General features: G+C 46.6%; 1 protein-coding gene across 1 annotated transcript in view; it reads left to right on the top strand.

Annotated features, from left to right (window-relative positions):
- The window catches only part of ankrd27 (ankyrin repeat domain 27 (VPS9 domain)), a 30502-nt gene that overhangs the window by 5091 nt on the left and 7090 nt on the right, over positions 1-18321 (top strand). The window contains exons 2-19 of the mRNA XM_085415028.1: positions 1939-2061; positions 5615-5725; positions 5866-6174; positions 6816-6875; positions 8182-8235; positions 8577-8642; positions 8978-9054; positions 9576-9697; positions 11109-11187; positions 12053-12179; positions 12276-12368; positions 13779-13900; positions 14634-14716; positions 14836-14951; positions 15447-15539; positions 15672-15869; positions 16315-16374; positions 16740-16856. Of these exons, the coding sequence (XP_085271154.1) occupies positions 1960-2061; positions 5615-5725; positions 5866-6174; positions 6816-6875; positions 8182-8235; positions 8577-8642; positions 8978-9054; positions 9576-9697; positions 11109-11187; positions 12053-12179; positions 12276-12368; positions 13779-13900; positions 14634-14716; positions 14836-14951; positions 15447-15539; positions 15672-15869; positions 16315-16374; positions 16740-16856 (1989 nt within the window). The 5' untranslated portion in view covers positions 1939-1959. The remainder of the gene's footprint in view (positions 1-1938; positions 2062-5614; positions 5726-5865; positions 6175-6815; positions 6876-8181; positions 8236-8576; positions 8643-8977; positions 9055-9575; positions 9698-11108; positions 11188-12052; positions 12180-12275; positions 12369-13778; positions 13901-14633; positions 14717-14835; positions 14952-15446; positions 15540-15671; positions 15870-16314; positions 16375-16739; positions 16857-18321) is intronic.

The following is an 18321-nucleotide window of genomic DNA, read 5'->3' as shown; positions in this document are numbered from 1 at the left end:
GACAATAAAAAGTGATTTGATTTGATTTGATTTGATTTGATATACCAGCTAAATGCAGGCAAGGAGATGACCTGCTTTTTTGTGCATTGTTTCCACAAAACTCCGGTTGCAGCTCACTGATGTGTGGGGGGAAGTTGTTTATTATTGAATGCATGAACTGAGATAATCAGTTTAGTCCCAAACACATCATTCAGATCCTCACACTGCAGACGCTACAAACAGGGAACGGCTTTTACTTCAGAACTGGACTAAAATGCCTGTTTATTGAACTAGCTGCTGATTACGTTTCAATCAGTCGAAACAACGAAAAAATAATCGGCTCTGTTACAGTTGGTGCATTCAGTGTTTTACCTTTGAAAGGTTTAGAAAATGTTCCACTTCTTTCAGTAAATCCAGATGCTGTAACAGCAGTTCTAATCAGACAAGCTTGACCAGTGTACACCTCTGACTGGTTCTTTTGAAGAATGGGAACAATTTTAGTTGACACCAGTCTTTTGGTCATCGGTGTGAGTGATGCTGATATGCAATACTTCTGCATTTAGTACAATTTTGAAAACAGTTTGGTGATCAGTGGAAGTGTGCAGGGTTAAAGATCAGAAATTAGAGCCTCTTATTGCAGGGCAGCAGCCCGAGCAGAGAAGATCAGCCCCCCCAGCCACCTCCTCCACGCTCATCTAGGGCTTGTGTGTGTGAATGGGTGAATGTAGTCAGGCGTTCCCGGGAGAGCCAAGAGACACTATCTCTCCAGTGAGTCCTGGGTTTACCCCGCGGCCTCCTCCCAGTAGGACATGCCTGAAATACTTCACTCGGGAGGGATTCATCCTAGCCAGGTCCCCAAACCAGCTCAGCGGACTCCTTTCAAGGTGGAGGAGTAGTGGCTCTGCTCCGAGCTCCTCCTGGATAACTGAACTTCTCGCCCAGTCTCTAAGGAAGAGGCCTCAGAGACTGGGTCAGAAGCAGATAACTTTTAAACTCTTTGAAGCTGGAAGACCGCTCCAGCTTTACAGAAGCTTAAAAGAAGTTAGCTTTGATAGCATGGGTTTTTTCAAAATAAAAGCGCTGTCACACCCAGGTTCAAAACGATGTGTCTTCTGTTGAAGGCATCTACAGTCCTGTAACACCTTCAGAGGACTCGCGGTTTACAGCTGCAGGTAGATGGAGTCAAAAGTTCAAACCACCTAACTGCTCACCTCTTTAGGCTCGGTGAATTGTAATTAGACATTAACGCTCTTATTTGCAGCATTAGTAACTACAGACTCGGGGAGATTTTTCCGAGGCCTCACATCCAGCCTGGCCAGGTTGGAGCCGGTGAAGCTTTGTCTGGATGGAGGATTATTAGATCAATCGTACGGAAATAAACCAGTTCAATAAGAATTGGATCAGCTGAGAGAGAAGCAGCCCTGGTTTCTTCAGATCCAGGCAGCACAGCTTCATACGTGACCGTGAGCGACTTCTGGGGGGCCTGAACACTGCAGATTGACAGAACGAGATGGGAACATAAGCCCCACCCCCACCCACATTAGGCTGGAAACGAGATTGAAAGGGACTTCTTGTCCGGTGGCCTCAAAGACCATAAATGAGCTTGTTTTCAGGTCTTGTCCTAAGATTCAAATTTGGAGGCATTAAGGAATCATGAGATCTTTTGTCGTTGTTGTTGTTGTTGTTGTTGTTGTTGCTTGGCTTTTCTCAAACATCAATGAGCAGTATTGCCACATGCTATCGACAGGAAACCAGCAGCTGCTCTCAGAGAGGCTGATGTGGAAGATTTATTCTCTACAATTATTTATAATCCCCAGAAGATGAGTCCTGACAGGACTGCACCCCACAGTCCTCTCCCCACGAAGGGTTTAACTGGTCACATACTTATAAAAGTCCTTGACACGTACTTGGTTGATAATTAAGGTCTTTCCTCCCATCATCCTCCTGTCCCGTCTGCAGGATCCAGACCTCCAGCTCCTTATGGCTGTATATGATGAGAACATCCTGAAGAATCCTTTCTACCTGGCCTTGGAGAAGCAGAGACCCGACCTTTGCAGCCAAGTGGCAGAGCTCCACGGCATCGTGAGTTTGACCCGTCATCTCATTTATGTCACCAGACAAGCCCACCTGCATGTATGTGAGGATCAGCTACCGGATCACGATATCAGACGGCGATTAATCAGAGAGCGCTCTGTCTGGGTGTCACATAGCTGTGGGTCTGCGGCGTCTATATTCACTTAGATGATCAATGTTTTTTAAAAATGGGTGGAAAATGCTTCAGACTGAGCAGATGTGATTAAATGTAACAGTAGGTAGGGCTGTTCGATATAACGATATATATCGGATGACGATATAAAAACGTCTGTCGTTTGTTTCGTGGTGTCGCAAAATAAACTGTTACAGCAATATTTGTTCATGCTTTGATCACTGCAGTGGCTGTATTCATTTCTTAAAGTTCTCTCTTTCTCTTATATTTAATAAAACCACACTACGGATGGACAAGCGCCTGTTTTTATGCGTTGTTGTTAGCAACAACGACGGTAACGCCATCGCGTGTCCGCTTGTTTATGTTCCACATAAACCTTTCACAATAAACCTCAGGATCCTGTTGAGACTTTTCAAAATAAACTGAATCACGTGAAAGAGCAGAGTGTTTACAGATGAGAAGTAAAAAAGACGCCAGGTGCTAAAAAATAAAGCTTAGACTCAGACGTTAGAGCAGGCTTCTCCCCGCAGCACGCCGTGTAATAAATACTCACAAAGAAAACGGCGCCGTTACAACTTATGTCTAAAAATGTGTCGTTTCATGCATCGGTTAAAACACTCGACTCCAGCTACACGACGCCCAGCTGGAAACACTTCACGCAGGTCGAGCTGCCCGAGATTCACAGACTTTACAGAAAATGTTACATTTTTGATTTATATCGTTATCGGGACGACAGATGTCTTATATCGGGGTATGAGATTGTGGTCATATCGCACAGCCCTGATAGTAGGAATTGTGAATGGAGGGAACAAGCAGAAGAATTGAGCTTCGGTGACAGGGTGAGGAGCTCAGGTCCATCTGACCCGGCTGCCTCACGGAGGAAGTGATGTCAGGCATGAGACCGCGAGGCAGATCCAGCACACGCCAGAGAGACGGCGCTGCTCGTCTGTGTTAGGAACACATCAGTGTGCAGCTGGAGACCCTCGTGTTGCTTCGTCTGCAGGTGGCTGGGGGTCTGAGCGTCTGTCTCTGCTCAGGAAGGTTTGCACTAATAAACAACAGGGGGGAGGTGAAAATGAGGAAACGGCACAGAGCTCAAAATAACTGCAGCAGAACCTGAATAAGTCCAGGTGTGAGCCGGCTGCAGAGCTCTGCCAGTTTCTATCACAGAACAGCTTCTCGCTTCCTCCTCAGTGGTTGAAGGCTGCGCCTACAAACAGCTGAGAATCACACCAGCCCCTTAAAGCAGGTTAAAGATCAGAGTCGGGGACGTTATCTCTGTTACAATGTTTGAGGTAAAAGAAGCGCGCTCAGCCGGGGTTTCAAACACAGCGACACCTTTACACCACTTCCTGCCTCACGGTGGGTCAGCGTGGGGTTTCTGGTGGTTTCAACGCGCTCTGCTGCCATCCCTTCACTCTCAGTGAGTTAGAGGAGCATTGTTTTGGTCGGACTGTTAAAGCGGGGTTGATAAATTTCATTTGGCTGTCAGTGAAGCGCAGAGATATCAGATGAGCTGACAAGCTGCAAAGCGGCGCTCTAAACCTCGTTTGAGCTTGTTAAAGATGACGATCGGACGCCTGGAGCAGCAGATGAGAATCAGATGTCTGAACGCCGGCCAGTCGGGTCATCTGCACGCCGTCAAAACATCAGTGGGGAAAAAAAATGCGTGTAAGTGCATTAAAGCTGCGGTTCGCAGCAGAGGCGGAAAAATCAGTTCTACATGGCACAGCGTGCACATGCTGTGCATACGTCAGGGCTTCAGCAGCTGCTCTGGCTCGTGACTGCGTCTTCAGATCCTTAATCAAATGCTGCCGATCAGGTCATGTGCATTTATTGACTTCATGTGAACATCTTAAAAACAAATGACGCCTGTTTAATGTCAGTGTTTCTGCGCTATTTTCAGACCATCGGAAATCTAAATCTGTGCTGAGTGCTTAATAAATGGAATTAGGGCTGGGCCATATTATACCGTTCACGGTAGTACCGGTATAATGTTAGGCAACGATAGGAAAATGAAATATCGCGATAGAATGGGAGTAAAACGCGCATGCGCAGTGCCTTTGTTTTCATACGCACATGGCCGATTGTTGAGTGAAACAGATGAACCAGAATTGGTTTGTAAAAATGGTGCAACTTCCGTGATGTGGAACTGGTTTGGTGTTTGTCCGTCAGATACACAACAAAGCACATTTTTTTGCAGAACATGCAAGCGGTCGTCGTTATTGTCATATTTGTCGGACTAAGATGCTCTTAAATCTGGGAGTAATCTGGGTCCTAAACTCCGTATGCTTCAGGTCAAACAACACTGCAGCATCACTAAGAGTTAAAAACTGTCTAAATTCTTTCATCTTTAATAAAACGATCAGCATTGCTGCTTTACCAGGTGTAACTATGAAGTTTAACTTCCAGGCATCCATGAAAACAAAAGTTATTACATTTAACGGAGTTAGAAGCTAGCAGGAAGCTAGCGGAAGTTAGCTCGCTAGTTTCGCTAGTTACCTAAGCATGATATAGCATGTTCTGACTGAGAGATTTCTGAAAAAAATCAAACGTACAGCTCTGCTATCACTTCCAACATAAATGAAGACAGGAAACTAAACAGCAGTGACGTTTGTAGGGTTACTGAAGTTGGGCTAGCTGGCATATAATGATGTGCTACGTGATCGCTAGCAACACAGCTATGTTAGCATAATATAAACAGTGAAGCTGGAGGACAAACACTAACGCTTTTCCACTTATAAAAGTTAACGTGAAGGTTCTTCATGGTTAGAGACAAATGCAATCGCATGGCAGGATGCTGTAAACGGACCAAACTTCAGTCAGGAGAACAACTGAGATAATCCATCCACAATACGAGGTTAGTCATTAATATACTGCAACAACATGGGAATAGAGCAGCTGCCAGAGAATTCAACATTAATGAATCAATGGTACAGAAGTGGAGGAAGCAAGAAGAATGAGTTTAATAAAGTTTGATTTATCTGACTGCTTTGTTTCACTTAATGTGCCTTATAATCCCGTGCACCTTATGGTCCGAAAAATACGTACTGCACACTGCAGTTTAATGTTGCAAAGCACCTCTTTTTAACTTCAGTGGATATTATACACGGTTATGCTCAGGATATGTCAGCCCATTTCTACTGGAAATGCCTTTTGGTTAAACTTTCAGCAAGGAATTTGCATTTGCACTGTTACATTTTTATAAAGCTTTAATGTACATAAAAACCAGCTTCTTGTTTAAGTGAAAATAAATGGAAGGTTGTCTTTTTGCGCTAGTAATGTTGTGGAGTTGTATTTTGTCTCGCATCAATTATATCGTCAGTTATATCGTTATCGCAAATTTTCAAATATATATCGTGATAAATATTTTTGGCCATATCGCCCTGCTCTAAATGGAATACCCTGCGTGTCGCCTTGAACCTGCAGGTTCTGGTGCCGTGCTGTGGAAGTTTGACCCTCAGCAGCTACTCGGACTCTCACTTCGACAGCTATGTGCTGCAGCCCGTGGAGGACGGTTATAAGACTGCGGACGGGAAGGTCTGTCTTCAACACAAGCCAGTCTGTGCTGCTCGTTGTTGCCAGAGGCTGAGTTTAAACGCACCGCTGTCCTACTTTTACAGTCCTAAAAATACAAAAAGAGGCTGTTTAACAGCTTTTTACCTCTGTGTGTGTTACAGGAGGTCCGGATCCAGGACAGGCAGGTCCTGCTGGGATCCGGGTTCCCGGCTCCAGTGTCGATCCCCATCCTGTTCGAGGAGACCTTCTACAACGACCGGGAGCAAAGCTACAGCATCCTGTGCGTCTCCAGGCCCATGGAGGTGGACCCGAGCCTGTCCGAGGTCAGCACGCCGTCTTCTTACAGCCTGAGGAGCCTGGAGGACGTCAGGGAGTTCCTGGGCCGCCACGCCCAGAAGATGGACAAGCACATCCAGAGCTTCTGTCAGGCCTTCAGGGAGCAGGAGAGGAAGGGACTCCGGCACCACATAGTAGGGATGACAGACACAAAACACAACCCTGGTGATAAACGGACTAGAGTGACAAACGGGGGTCTGAAGGAAACGGAGCTCTGCGCGTGTCTGACCTAAAATAGCACGCCTCACAGGTTTCGTCATTCTTTTACCACAGACAGGTTTGCGCTCCCATGACTCAGATAAGGCAGAAATACTGATGCAATCACAAGGTTTTTCCAGCTGGTTGGGTAATCCGTGTCAGTGTCTGGTGGTTACCAGGGCCACCGACTGATTTGAGCGATGGTTTCCCAGCAGCTACCATCGGTCTCCAGCGTCACTCACAGCTGGTTGGAAATCCTCCCTGTGGTTGCAGATGGTTGCAGACTCGTCTCGAGGCCTGTTATTGGCAGACAAGTTGATGTCACATGTCTACAGAACTTGTCATTGTACAGCTGCAGCTATCGCCCCCCAGTGGCCATCAAAAAGAGTGCAGGTTTAAGGCTCCTCCAGCTAGCTTCACTTTGATTTAATACATGACAACAATACAAACAACACCTCCAGGAGAGCGTGCATCTTTTTAGCGTTAATGTGTTTGAATGTTTTCGAGTCTTTAGGGGATTTTTGCGTTCGATTTTTTTCTTTCCTGCTGAGCTAACAGCTGTTCTGTTTCCTGTCAGGACTCGGTGAACGGTCTTTACACTAAGTGTCTTCAGTGTCTGCTGAGAGACTCTCACCTGGTGAGTAGAAACAATCTTTATTTGTCACGTTAAAACTGGCTGAATGAAAATCCGCCTTTCTCTCCTTGATTTGGAGAATATTTATTTCTGGCTTCTTCACCTGGGGCCAATATTCACTCTTCTATGTCTTTATTATTCGCGTGCTTCTCTGGTTTGCATGGTGGCTCGGTGCGTTCACGGTTATTCGTGTGATTATCTGACTTTGTTTCGTTTGTCCCTCGGCTGCACGATGACATCAAAGGCGTGAGAAACGTGGTCGAGTAACACGGCCGTGCTTTTTGAGCATGTGACTGTTAAAGCTCTCCGTGTCTCCGCTTCGTTTCTTTTTAATAAAACTGTGAGCTTGTGTTTGAGAGCCGATTCTGCCGGAGGGAAGAGCAGCTGATGGAAAGTGCTGATTACTCACTGAGAGGCTGCTGTTTTAGTTTAACAGCGATCCAGTCCGCTGTGAGCCTGAGCTGGATAAGAGATTTGCACCATACAAAGGACGAGCAGTCCAGTCGGTCAGGATGTTGAATCTGTGGCACCAACTACAGAGGTTTTAGCAAAATCACCTGTATTAAAAGGATTCTTATTCAAATCTCTAAAATAACATAAAAATTGGGAGAAAATGCAGATTTCTGTCACTCATTGTTTCTGCTGTGTGCAAACTTGGTGATTCCCTCACAACGTCCTGTGTTAAGGCAGGAAACACAGATGCTCAGCAGTGTGCTGTGAACAATCATGACAGTCCAACATGCTTTTTACTGCAGAAGAAGCTCATGTGAGCGTTGCATGTAAGCGGGGGCTGTACTGAGTCGGCAGCTGTAGTTCAGAAAAGTCCTGCTTTCGTTGATTCAGGCATCTGTGACCTCGGTGCAGTCGCTTCCCTCTTTGTGGGAAATGAAACGAAACAGCACATAAACCAGAGGAAGCATTCTGGTGAAACATCATCGTTGGTCGTTAATGCTTCGTTAGATCAACCTCGTTGTAAAATGTTGTGTTAATGCGGCCACGTTACGTTCATCTGTTGGCTTTGCACACGTGAGCGTTTTGCTGCTGTCATGTGGGGAGGAATCGTTTCCTCCGGTTCGGAAAGGATCGAACCCCAAACAGTGTCATGTGACCGCCGTAACTAATGCTTCAAATCAGCTTCCTTTAATCAGCGTGACCTCTGACCCGACGCACACACGCAGGATGCTGCGAGTTCCTCTGGACTGGATGATTCGATGATATGTGGCCGCGGCGTCTGCGACTCAGCAGTTTTGGGCCTGATCACATCCTCTAACGCCTTCCTCTTCCCCTGCATGCTTTGTGTTTTCTGCAGAAACTTCTGGCAAAGCAGGAGCTTCAGATGACGCTCCTCAAACAGGCTGTGGAGGTAACGTCTCTGGGTTCAGTGAAGGAGAAAGGTTGACACGTAGACGCAAGTTTAAGTTTGCAAGAAAGTCAGATTTCATCAAACACATGCAGAAGCTCCCACAGCTGTCACACGTAACTTCCTGCTTCATGCCAGTGAAACTGTAAAGGAATCGATTAATAAGCCGAATAACTCAATAAGATATTTACAAAAAATAAGACGGAGCTCAATGTGGGCAAAGCTACATGTGACAGAAGCAGCTTAATAATCCAAACATGCAGCTATTTTGGTGCGAGGTGAGAAACTTTGATGAGCTGTTCCTGACACGTATTAAAATATTGGTTTTCCTCTTCTTTCCCCAGATGTACGTTCATCATGGTATCCATGAATTAATCTTTAACTTTGTGGGAACGCTTGAGGCCAGCCAGGTAGGTCTGAGCTCAGATTTCCTCATTAGACGTAACGAGGGAGCGAATAAACCGTCTGTTCGTCCGCTTTCTTCCACCACCAGATCCTGAGTGATCTGCTCACGTGCCTCCTGCATACACACACATCCCTGTGGTGTTTTTGCTGCGCGCTGCTGCAGATATAACGTCAAACACGCAGCTTGCAGGGATCACTTGTCTTTGCAGAGGGATCGTTGTTTCAGTGATGGAAGCCTTAATATTTCTCCTTCTTGCTCTTTATTACTGTGATGACCCCAAAAAGAGGCTTTGACAGTTTCAAAAGTTCCTCTCCCGTCTCTTGTGCTGCCGGTCGACAGGATGCTGCCTTCAACAAAACCACCAGGAGTCTGCAGGAGCTGCAGCAGAAAGAGCTGGGAGTCAAACCCGAGTTCAGGTCAGTTCCACACCGGAGCGGACTTTGAGACCCAGACCTCTGCAGCGTCAAATCTGGTTCTGCTGACAGGTTTAACCAGCGCTTGCTGTTCTGAACACGTTACAGACGATGTTTAAATGTGCAAAATGCCTTCAACGTTTACACGGACCCAGTTAAGGTGACCTGATCGTGGCAGCGTTCCAGCAGCTCGCATAGACAAACACGATACGTGTTCATGGTTTATGAAGTCAAATTTTATTTCAGACTTGTTTTTAAATACGTCCTGGTCAGTCTGACCCGAGGGACAGCTCAGGGTCCCAACAGTGGAGACCATCCAAGGGTTACTGGTGAAATAGAGCGATCATGAAGACTTGCGTCATGTTTCATTGCACCGTGTGATTGGTTCTGTCTCTGTTTTGTAAATTGAATCTGTTGTTTAGCTGTGTGCCTCCTTCCTTTAGCCCGAGCCACTGAAGCTTTGTGAATGTGTCCGTTCGATGTCTCTGACCCATCGTCTGTCCCCCGTTCTTCTGTCTCTGCAGCATAAACTTGTCTCGGGCTAAAAGAGAGCTGAGCCAGCTCAACCAGCAGACGTCCCCCCTCCTCAAACTGCTCTGCCTGCGTAGAGTCGCGCTGACCGCCACCCAGACCCCGAGACGCACCGGTACTTACTCTGTTGGTTTGTGTGTGCGGAGCTAAAACGAGTGTTTGAGCTCATCGACCTCCTTTGTAGGAGAAGCAGTTTAAATGTGTGTGTGGAGCTTCAGCGCTCGCTTTAATGGAAGTATGTCACAGCTCGCCGTGAGCGGGTCCCTTGCAGCCTCAGATTTGCAACACATTGGAACCAGTTCTAGTCAGTCTGCAGCTGGTCTGTGGTGCACCACATACTGCATGCCAAAGCACCCTCGAGCAAGACGCTGAACCCCGAGTTTCCTCAGGTGGATTCATGGATGTTGGGTCGTGCACAGGTGTGGATGAGGCTTGCAGTAGAAAGTAATTTGTCACAGACACAGAGGTTGCAAGTCCATTGGCATTAATCCATCCATTTATTCATTCGCTTCCGCTTATCCTTTTCAGGGTCGCAGCGCTGGAGCCTATCCCAGCTGTCATAGGGTGAGAGGCGGGGTACACCCTGGACAGGTCGCCAGTCTGTCGCAGGGCCAACACACAGGGACAGACAACCATTCACACTCACATTCACACCTAGTGACAATTTGGATTATCCAATTAACCTATCCCCACAAGCTGCATGTCTTTGGACGGTGGGAGGAAGCCGGAGTACCCGGAGGGAACCCACGCAAACACGGGGAGAACATGCAAACTCCACACAGAAAGACCCCGGCCTGATGTTGGAATTGAACTCAGGACCTTCTTGCTGTGCGGCAACAGTGCTAACCACCGTGTTGCCATTAATCCATATTATTGATAATATTAACGTAATATTTGCGATCATGTCGTAGTTTCCATCCTTGGGCTGTGCTGCAAAAACACAAAGTCTGAGAGCTTGGGAGGCCTGCGCTGTTTTCAGCTGTTTCGGTGACACCAGGGGCGACCCAGTGTTAGCCAGCTGATTTAAATGCGGTGCAGATCTAATCGAATTTAACGTCAAATTAAACTTCAGTTTATATCATTTGGACACGTTTGTAGAAAAAGTCCCAAACAGGACAAAAAAAAACTATAAATATCTAATAGTTTTCAATTGGATCACTCTGAGAAAATCACATTAGATCCAGGAGTCTGACAAATGAGACCATTCCTTTATTTTCTCGCGGTGACATAAGAGAAACCACCTTATTAAACGTGTAATGCAGGGAAATGCGGGACTCATCAGAGAGCGGCTGTGCGACTCTTGTGTTTCCCTAAAGAAAAGGACAGTACCGACTCTGTGAGCTTCCATTTGTGCAGTTTGCTTTGGTAATCCAAGCTTATTGGATCACGGCAACAACCCCGCTGTCAGCCTGCAGCGCCGAGCTGACGAGAAGCCAGTTTACTCATTAGTGCTGAGCTGAGGGAGAGATGAATGGGAAGAATGACTCTTCAGTTTCCACTCACTGACTGTGTGTCTCCCTCCACAGTGAGCATAGAAGCCGTGAGCGCCGACGACCTGCTGTCTGTCGTCCTCTATCTGCTGGTGAAGACGGAAATCCCCAACTGGTGAGCGAAAGGGGAACTGGCTGCGACCTTTGACCTTCTGTCGTGAATAAAATGCAGAGAAATGAGGAAAAAATGAGGCAGTGAAAACAAAAAGACGACTCACAGTTTTACAGTTTTGGGTCAAAGGGATGGTATCGCAGCCCTGCTCGATTCTGCAGGTCTCACATGTGGGCGTGGATAAACTATAACACTGGCTTCACCCACATTTGTGAAATTTGGAACAGTCGGACCAAAAATTAAGTTTTTTAAACTTAACATCTCATTTTGGCAGCGTCTGTGTCCGTTTCATTTATATTTTTAGGTTTTGTGGGTCACACTTTCCTCTTGGAGGTTAAATCAGATCCTTTTGAGCTTTCGATAACGGGCGTGTCCACGATGCCACGGTACAGAAAGTTGCTATAATTGGAATTTATATTTTCTAATGTGCCGCAAACTTCACAACCTGGAGACATTTTAATATTAAAAACATCTCGAGCGGTTCCTGTGTTTGTTCTGCAGCAGAACCTGCTCAGTCTGAACTCTGCATCGCCCCCTATGAGGCAGGAGGTGAAGTTTTTGCGTTTACTGCACTGTGCAGCTGAGTACACGGACCGGTGGCCTCCAATAGTGACTTTAACAATCAATGTTAATGTTTTATGATCAAATGCATCATTTTTTATTGCAATATTTGATTACTTTATTGAATTCATAATGTTTGTTGACAGTAAACTGTCCACAGCGCGTGATTTTTCCTCTATAAATAAGCACAATTAATCTTCCAGTGAAAGGCAGCCTAACTGGAGGCTGCTGAGGATGATCTATAGTTATGAAACATCATTTGGGTTAATAAGATGTAGCTGGGTGATCTAATTTGTCTTATCTTCAGGATGGCCAACCTGAGCTACATCAGGAACTTCTGCTTCAGCCACTCGAGTAAAGATGAGCTCAGCTACTGTCTGAGCACCTTCGAGGCGGCGGTGGAGTACATCAACCTGGGGAAGCTGCAGAACTCTGTGAGACACAAACACACTGCTGTCGTATCTCAGCAGCTGCTTCACTGTGCTGGAGATCATCCATGTGTTTTCTCCTGTTTTTGCCTCCTTCCTCAGGGCTCTGGTGAGCTCAGCGACAAGGCGCTGTTCAAGGAGAGGATGAGTCTGCTGACTCAGGGTGTAGCCACGCCCATTAATTGTCTGTTTGAGGTGAGCTGCAGCCCGAGACGTTAGCGGATGTCCCATAAAAGATCAGCATGATGTCTAAAACTGCTCCTACATGATGTGTATTTGTTTTTTTTGTACAGTGGGATGTAAAAGCTTCTCCTGATGCTGTGAATGTTTTTACAGATCCTTCGAGGTCCAATTCAGTTTGAAGGAGAAGGAATTTAAGAGAGTGAAATAAAAACTGTTATTTAGCACTTAAAATCTTCAGCTCTGTTCCCTCTGTTGGCATTTCTTCTGTTTATGTTCATTATGTTTCCTGGTGTTTTCCAGGCCATGAAAGTGATTTAAATGTGTAGTAACTATTTTTGGGGGTTATTTTTATATTGTACATAGATCAGAGTAATTACGTCTTCCAAGAAGCTGATACATTCAGATAAACTTATAATTAATCTGTTAAAAATACATAGGAGTGGGTTTGTGGAAGCCGTCATATCCCCTCACCATATTTGAGTACAGTGGCCAGGAAGGACACCCCTCCCCCTTCTAACACCTGAATACAAGCTAACGTATCAGATTGTTAGCTTGAGGGTCCTAAGAAAAACCCACTTTCCCTCAGATAAACAGTATGATTACATTCTCACATGATATGAAAGTTTATTCACTAAGTGTCAGTTATATCCACTTTATAGAAACTTTTGCTGACAGCAGCAAAAACACAATAGCTAACAGCAGCAAAAAAACAGGCTAACAGCCGCTAACGGAGGCTAACAGCAGAAAAACGTAGCAGCTAACGGAGGCTAACAGCAGCAAAAACACAATAGCTAACAGCAGCAAAAACACAGCAGCTAACAGAGGCTAACAGCAGCAAAGACACAATAGCTAACAGCAGCAAAAACACAGCAGCTAACAGAGGCTAACAGCAGCAAAGACACAATAGCTAACAGCAGCAAAAACACAGCAGCTAACAGGGGCTAACAGCAGCAAAAACACAATAGCTAACAGCAGCAGAAAAACAGGCTAACATAGCAGCTAACGGAGGCTAACAGCAGCAAAAACACAGCAGCTAACAGAGGCTAACAGCAGCTTACCAACAGAAAGGTTTACCTCAGTAACACTGTCAGCAGTCAAAAGTGACTCCTGACTCCTCCAGAGTAAATAAAGGTGGATACTTCTCACCCAGCATTGACAGCTGAGGTAAACAGCAGACAGATGTGGAAAGCCCTGGGTTGCATCTGGATGGATCCGCTCCCCAAACAGTGATAGCAACACGCTCGCTGGCTACGGCTGTTATGGGGTGCACTCTGAAAGTCTGAATTTAATGTTTTTGATCTCTCTTGGCTAACATGTTTATCCACTATACCGAAGAACACTCATTTGACGGCAATCTACAGTCTTCTGTCATCTAGTGGCGAGATTTTGCTAATGCTAAGTTTGCTCCTGTGTGTTTTGTAGCACATAGCAAATGGAAATGAAGAGGAGGTTGAACGCCTGCTGAGTGATGGAGAGGCCGATGAAGATGTGAAGATGTGTCATCCTCTCTGCTCCTGTGACCTCTGTGACCTCCAGCTGTCCGGGTCAGTGTCCAAACTCACACAGACAAACACGCAGAGGTACAGAGAGTACGTCAAAGCATTCACATGAAAATAACGAAGAATAAAGAAGAGTAAAGGCTCCACGGTACAGATTTGATATGACCTGCCTGGAGTTTATGACACACTGATTATTGACTGTGAAGCTGGAAATTCACTCTAAGGCTGACTTTGCCTTTGCACATATGCAGAGAAAAGCTGATGTGATGCCTTCGACTTGTATTTTCATTGTTCAACTGATCATCACTTCCCCTTTTCTCCATTATTTTTGTGCATCAGAGCTTCGAATCAGGAATAAAAACCATTTGTATTTTCACTTCCCACTGAAACCCCCAGACACACACACACACACACACACACACACACACACACACACACACACACACACACACACACTTTTAGTGTGTGTGTGTGTGTGTATTTCAGACCGTTATGCAATGGCCCATTAAAAACGAAAATACTCAAAAATGTAGCTGCACCACAAACGCTGTGCAGTCCTGTTAGCTAAAGTGAGGCCTAGCAGAAAGCGCCACCTGTCGGCCACGCCCACCTGTCGCAGCTGAAGCTCTGAAGTAAGAATCAGACCGCAGAGTCTGATTGAGCCTCACTGGTTACTTCCTGAAAGCTCCCTCTAACCTTTGACCAATAAGCTCCTTGTTTGACGCGTTCAGCCATTATTGACCGTAGACTGACTCTGAGTGTTGGCGCCGTGTTTCAGGCGGCTCAACGACCCGTCCATCGTCACGCCGTTCTCCAGAGATGACCGGGGTTACACTCCTCTGCATGTCGCTGCTCACTGCGGTGAGTGGCTGCTAACGCGCAGTGACACAACATGAGTTTGTTTAATACTGCGAGGCACAATTTATATATAAAAAGTATTAACTAACCTGTGTGTGTGTGTGTGTGTGTGTGTGTGGCAGGTCAGTCCCAGCTGATCGACATACTGGTGCATAAAGGAGCTCAGGTGAACGCCACAGACTACCACGCCCTCACACCGCTGCACCTGGCGTGTCAGCGTGGATACCAGGGAGTAACGGTGAGCACGCGCAGAAAACTAAAATCCTGGGATTTAAATTAAAAAAACTGAACTTAGACGGTCTGTTAGTGCAGTGACCTCACAGCAGCCATATTATTGATCAGAAAAAAATGTCATTAAAATGCTCCATAAGGCTCCAGCAGCACAAACACGGTGCAGAGGTCCAGCTCAGAGACTCCAGGTAGCTGAGGTGAAGCTGCAGCTACAGCCGCCTGTGTCTCCACCCACCTGTCAGTCAAAGTCTGGTTATTTTTAACTGGCAGGTTCAAACATCACCTCTACCTTTAAGCTTTAACATAATCCAAACAGATGAGTTATAAGCAAACAAAGTCATTAAACCAGTTTCCAAAGTGAGGACTGAAATGTGTGTTCTGGATCAGCCGCAGCTGTCTGACCTCAGCCAAACAAACTTGTCGTTAAATAAAGACGAATGAACGCTCCAGAGGAGGAGAACATTACAACAAACGATGTCCTTCCTTTGTTTCTGTTGTCCAGCTGCTGCTGCTGCACTACAAGGCCAACACGGAGGCTCAGGACAACAACGGCAACACGCCGCTGCACCTCGCCTGCATGTACGGACACGAGGACGTACGTCGCCGCTCTCTCTGTTATGTCCTCACATTTCATCCTTTAAATGCTCCAGTTGGTTTGAACCCACCGGGTTAGTCTGTTCCAGTAAATAACTCAGCATGTTCATAAATAATAAATGCTGTGTGTCAGTGTGTGAAGGCCTTGGTGTACTACGATGTCCAAACGTGCCGTCTGGACCTGGTGAACGACAAAGGCGACACGGCGCTGCACATGGCGTCGCGCTGGGGCTACGAGGGCATCATCCAGGTGCTCCTGGAGAACGGAGCGAGCACCCACATCCTCAACAAGAACAAGGAGTCGCCGCTGCAGTGCGCCCTGAACTCCAAGGTCAGCGACACTCGATTGTGCCAGAACATGCAGAGGACGCTTCCACTGTGTGGGTGCTGGTTTGAGTCCCTCACCCCACAGCTGTGGTAGCATAATGAGGATAGCAGCTAATCTGATCAGCTGCTGACGGCAGGTCGACTGATCCCCTTTCTCCAGTCTGTCCACTAAACCAGCTTCAGATACACTTTAAAATCAGATGTTTGTTTCATCTCTGCTCCAGGCAGTACCAGAGCCTGGGGCCTGATGCAGACACAGGTCTGCATCAGGCCCCAGGCTCTGGACTTTAGCCCTGCAGAGTCTCTGAGTCATGTTCACTCAGCCTTTCTTGCACGATAAAGGTTTTTCAAATGATGTAAACAGATGCTTCAGGTGCTCCCTGAAAAAGAAACATATTGGTTTCATGGCGCACATACTGTAAAATGAATGTGTTCATGTCTTCCTGCAGATCCTCATGCAGCTGCAGTCCACTCAGAACGGCCGGAAGCGCTGCGGCAGCGGCGTCGACGTGAGTCTCATCTGCACTCACGCTTGCATCGGACAGATCTCCAACATCACAGTGAATATTGTCAAAATCCATGTGACAAAAGTGTAATTGAATACAAAAAGGTTTCCTCACGAGACAGAGCGGCTGCATGTTTAACAGGGGCACTCAGTGAAAAGTAGTTCCAGTGAAACCTGGAACTACTTTTCAACTGGTGAGCGAATGTTCGCAGTTGACTCTGCGTCCTCTCTGGTTTCACCACGTATGTTTGAAACGTTCACCCTGGTGGTCACATTTGACCTGCATTCACACACTAAAGCTAAACTATGTTAGCATTGGGAGTATTTGGAGGCTGGTTGTGTTTTCAGCATCTCTTTTCTGTCTCTCAGTCTCCCAGCCGCTCGCCTCTGGCCTCAGACTGCAGCAGCCGCCGCTCCTCCGTCTCCAGCACCTCCTCCCTGGGCTCGGAGGTCAAACCAGAGGGAGAACGGGTCCGGCACAGAGAGGTGAGCGCTGACCAGGAAACACAACAACATTGCTAGCACCAATCAAGTCAAAGTCAAAGTCAAAGTCAACTTTATTGTCAATTCTGCCACATGTACAGGACATACAGAGAATAGAAATTGCGTTACTCTCAATCCCTAGATAAATAGCAAATGAACATTTAAATATATTTAAATATAAAAGTGATTAAAAATGCAAGTAAAATAATTAAAAAGTAAAAATTTAAATAAATACAATTTTACATATAACAAGAAAGCTATACAATATACAATATAAGGGTAAGTGACATTGAGTGTAAACCAGGCAGAGTAGTGCAAATAGGCAAATAGTGCAAATGGAGATTTGGTAATGTACGGTAAGAGAAAGTGTAACACAAAGTCTTATGAGGTAATGGCAGTCCAATGCTCCACAAAGTGACTGGTAACTGGTGCAGGCCAGTGAGTGAGTCAGAGAGTGTGTGTGTTTGTGTGTGTGTGACAGAGTTCAGTGAGACCGTGGAGGAGAGAGGGGAGAGGGGGCAGAATCGGGAGGGAGTTAAGCTTCCTGACAGCCTGATGGATGAAGCTGTCCTTCAGTCTGCTGGTCCTGGCCTGGAGACTCCGCAGTCTCCTCCCTGACGGCAGCAGCTTGAAGAAGCTTTGCATTGGGTGCGTGGGATCAGCCGCTATGCAAAGGGCTTTTTTAGTGAGACGGGTGCTGTAAATGTCCTGGAGGGAGGGGAGAGAGACACCAATGATCCTCTCTGCAGCTCTCACTATGCGTTGGAGGGTTCTATGACAGGACGCATTGCAGGCTCCAAACCACACAGTGATGCAGCTCGACAGGATGCTCTCGATGGTGCCTCTGTAGAAAGTGTACATGATGGGGGCTGGAGCTCCTGCTCTTCTTAGTTTGCGGAGAAAGAAGAGACGCTGCTGTGATTTCTTGGCCAGTGCTGTGGTGTTGTACGTCCAGGAGAGATCCTCTGTGATGTGCACACCCAAGAACTTGGTGCTGCTCACTCTCTCCACAGACGCTCCGTCAATGGTCAGAGGAGCATGTTGGGTGTGCATTCTCCTGAAGTCCACAACAATCTCCTTCGTCTTCTCCACATTCAGAGAGAGATTGTTGTCAGCACACCACGTGGCCAGGCGTCTCACCTCACTTCTGTAGTCGGTCTCATCCCTGTTGCTAATGAGACCCACCACCGTTGTGTCGTCCGCAAACTTGATGAAGAGGTTGGAGCTGTATGATGGAGTGCAGTCATGGGTCAGCAGAGTGAAGAGGAGGGGGCTCAGCACACATCCCTGCGGGGCCCCCGTGTTTAAAATGATGGTGCTGGATGTGTTACTGCCGACCCGTACTGTTTGAGGTCTTCCGGTGAGGAAATCCAACAGCCAGTTGCACAGTGAGGTGTTGAGCCCCAGCTGGACCAGTTTTTGAGTGAGCTGTTGGGGGATTATAGTGTTGAATGCTGAACTGAAGTCT

Source organism: Rhamphochromis longiceps, linkage group LG7, assembly GCF_057381845.1.
Source record: "Rhamphochromis longiceps isolate RC_006_pf linkage group LG7, R_longiceps_female_GT1.1, whole genome shotgun sequence".
Taxonomy (NCBI): Eukaryota; Metazoa; Chordata; class Actinopteri; order Cichliformes; family Cichlidae; genus Rhamphochromis; species Rhamphochromis longiceps.
Note: the sequence above shows the minus strand (reverse complement) of the source record. Positions and strands in the feature narration are given on the sequence as shown.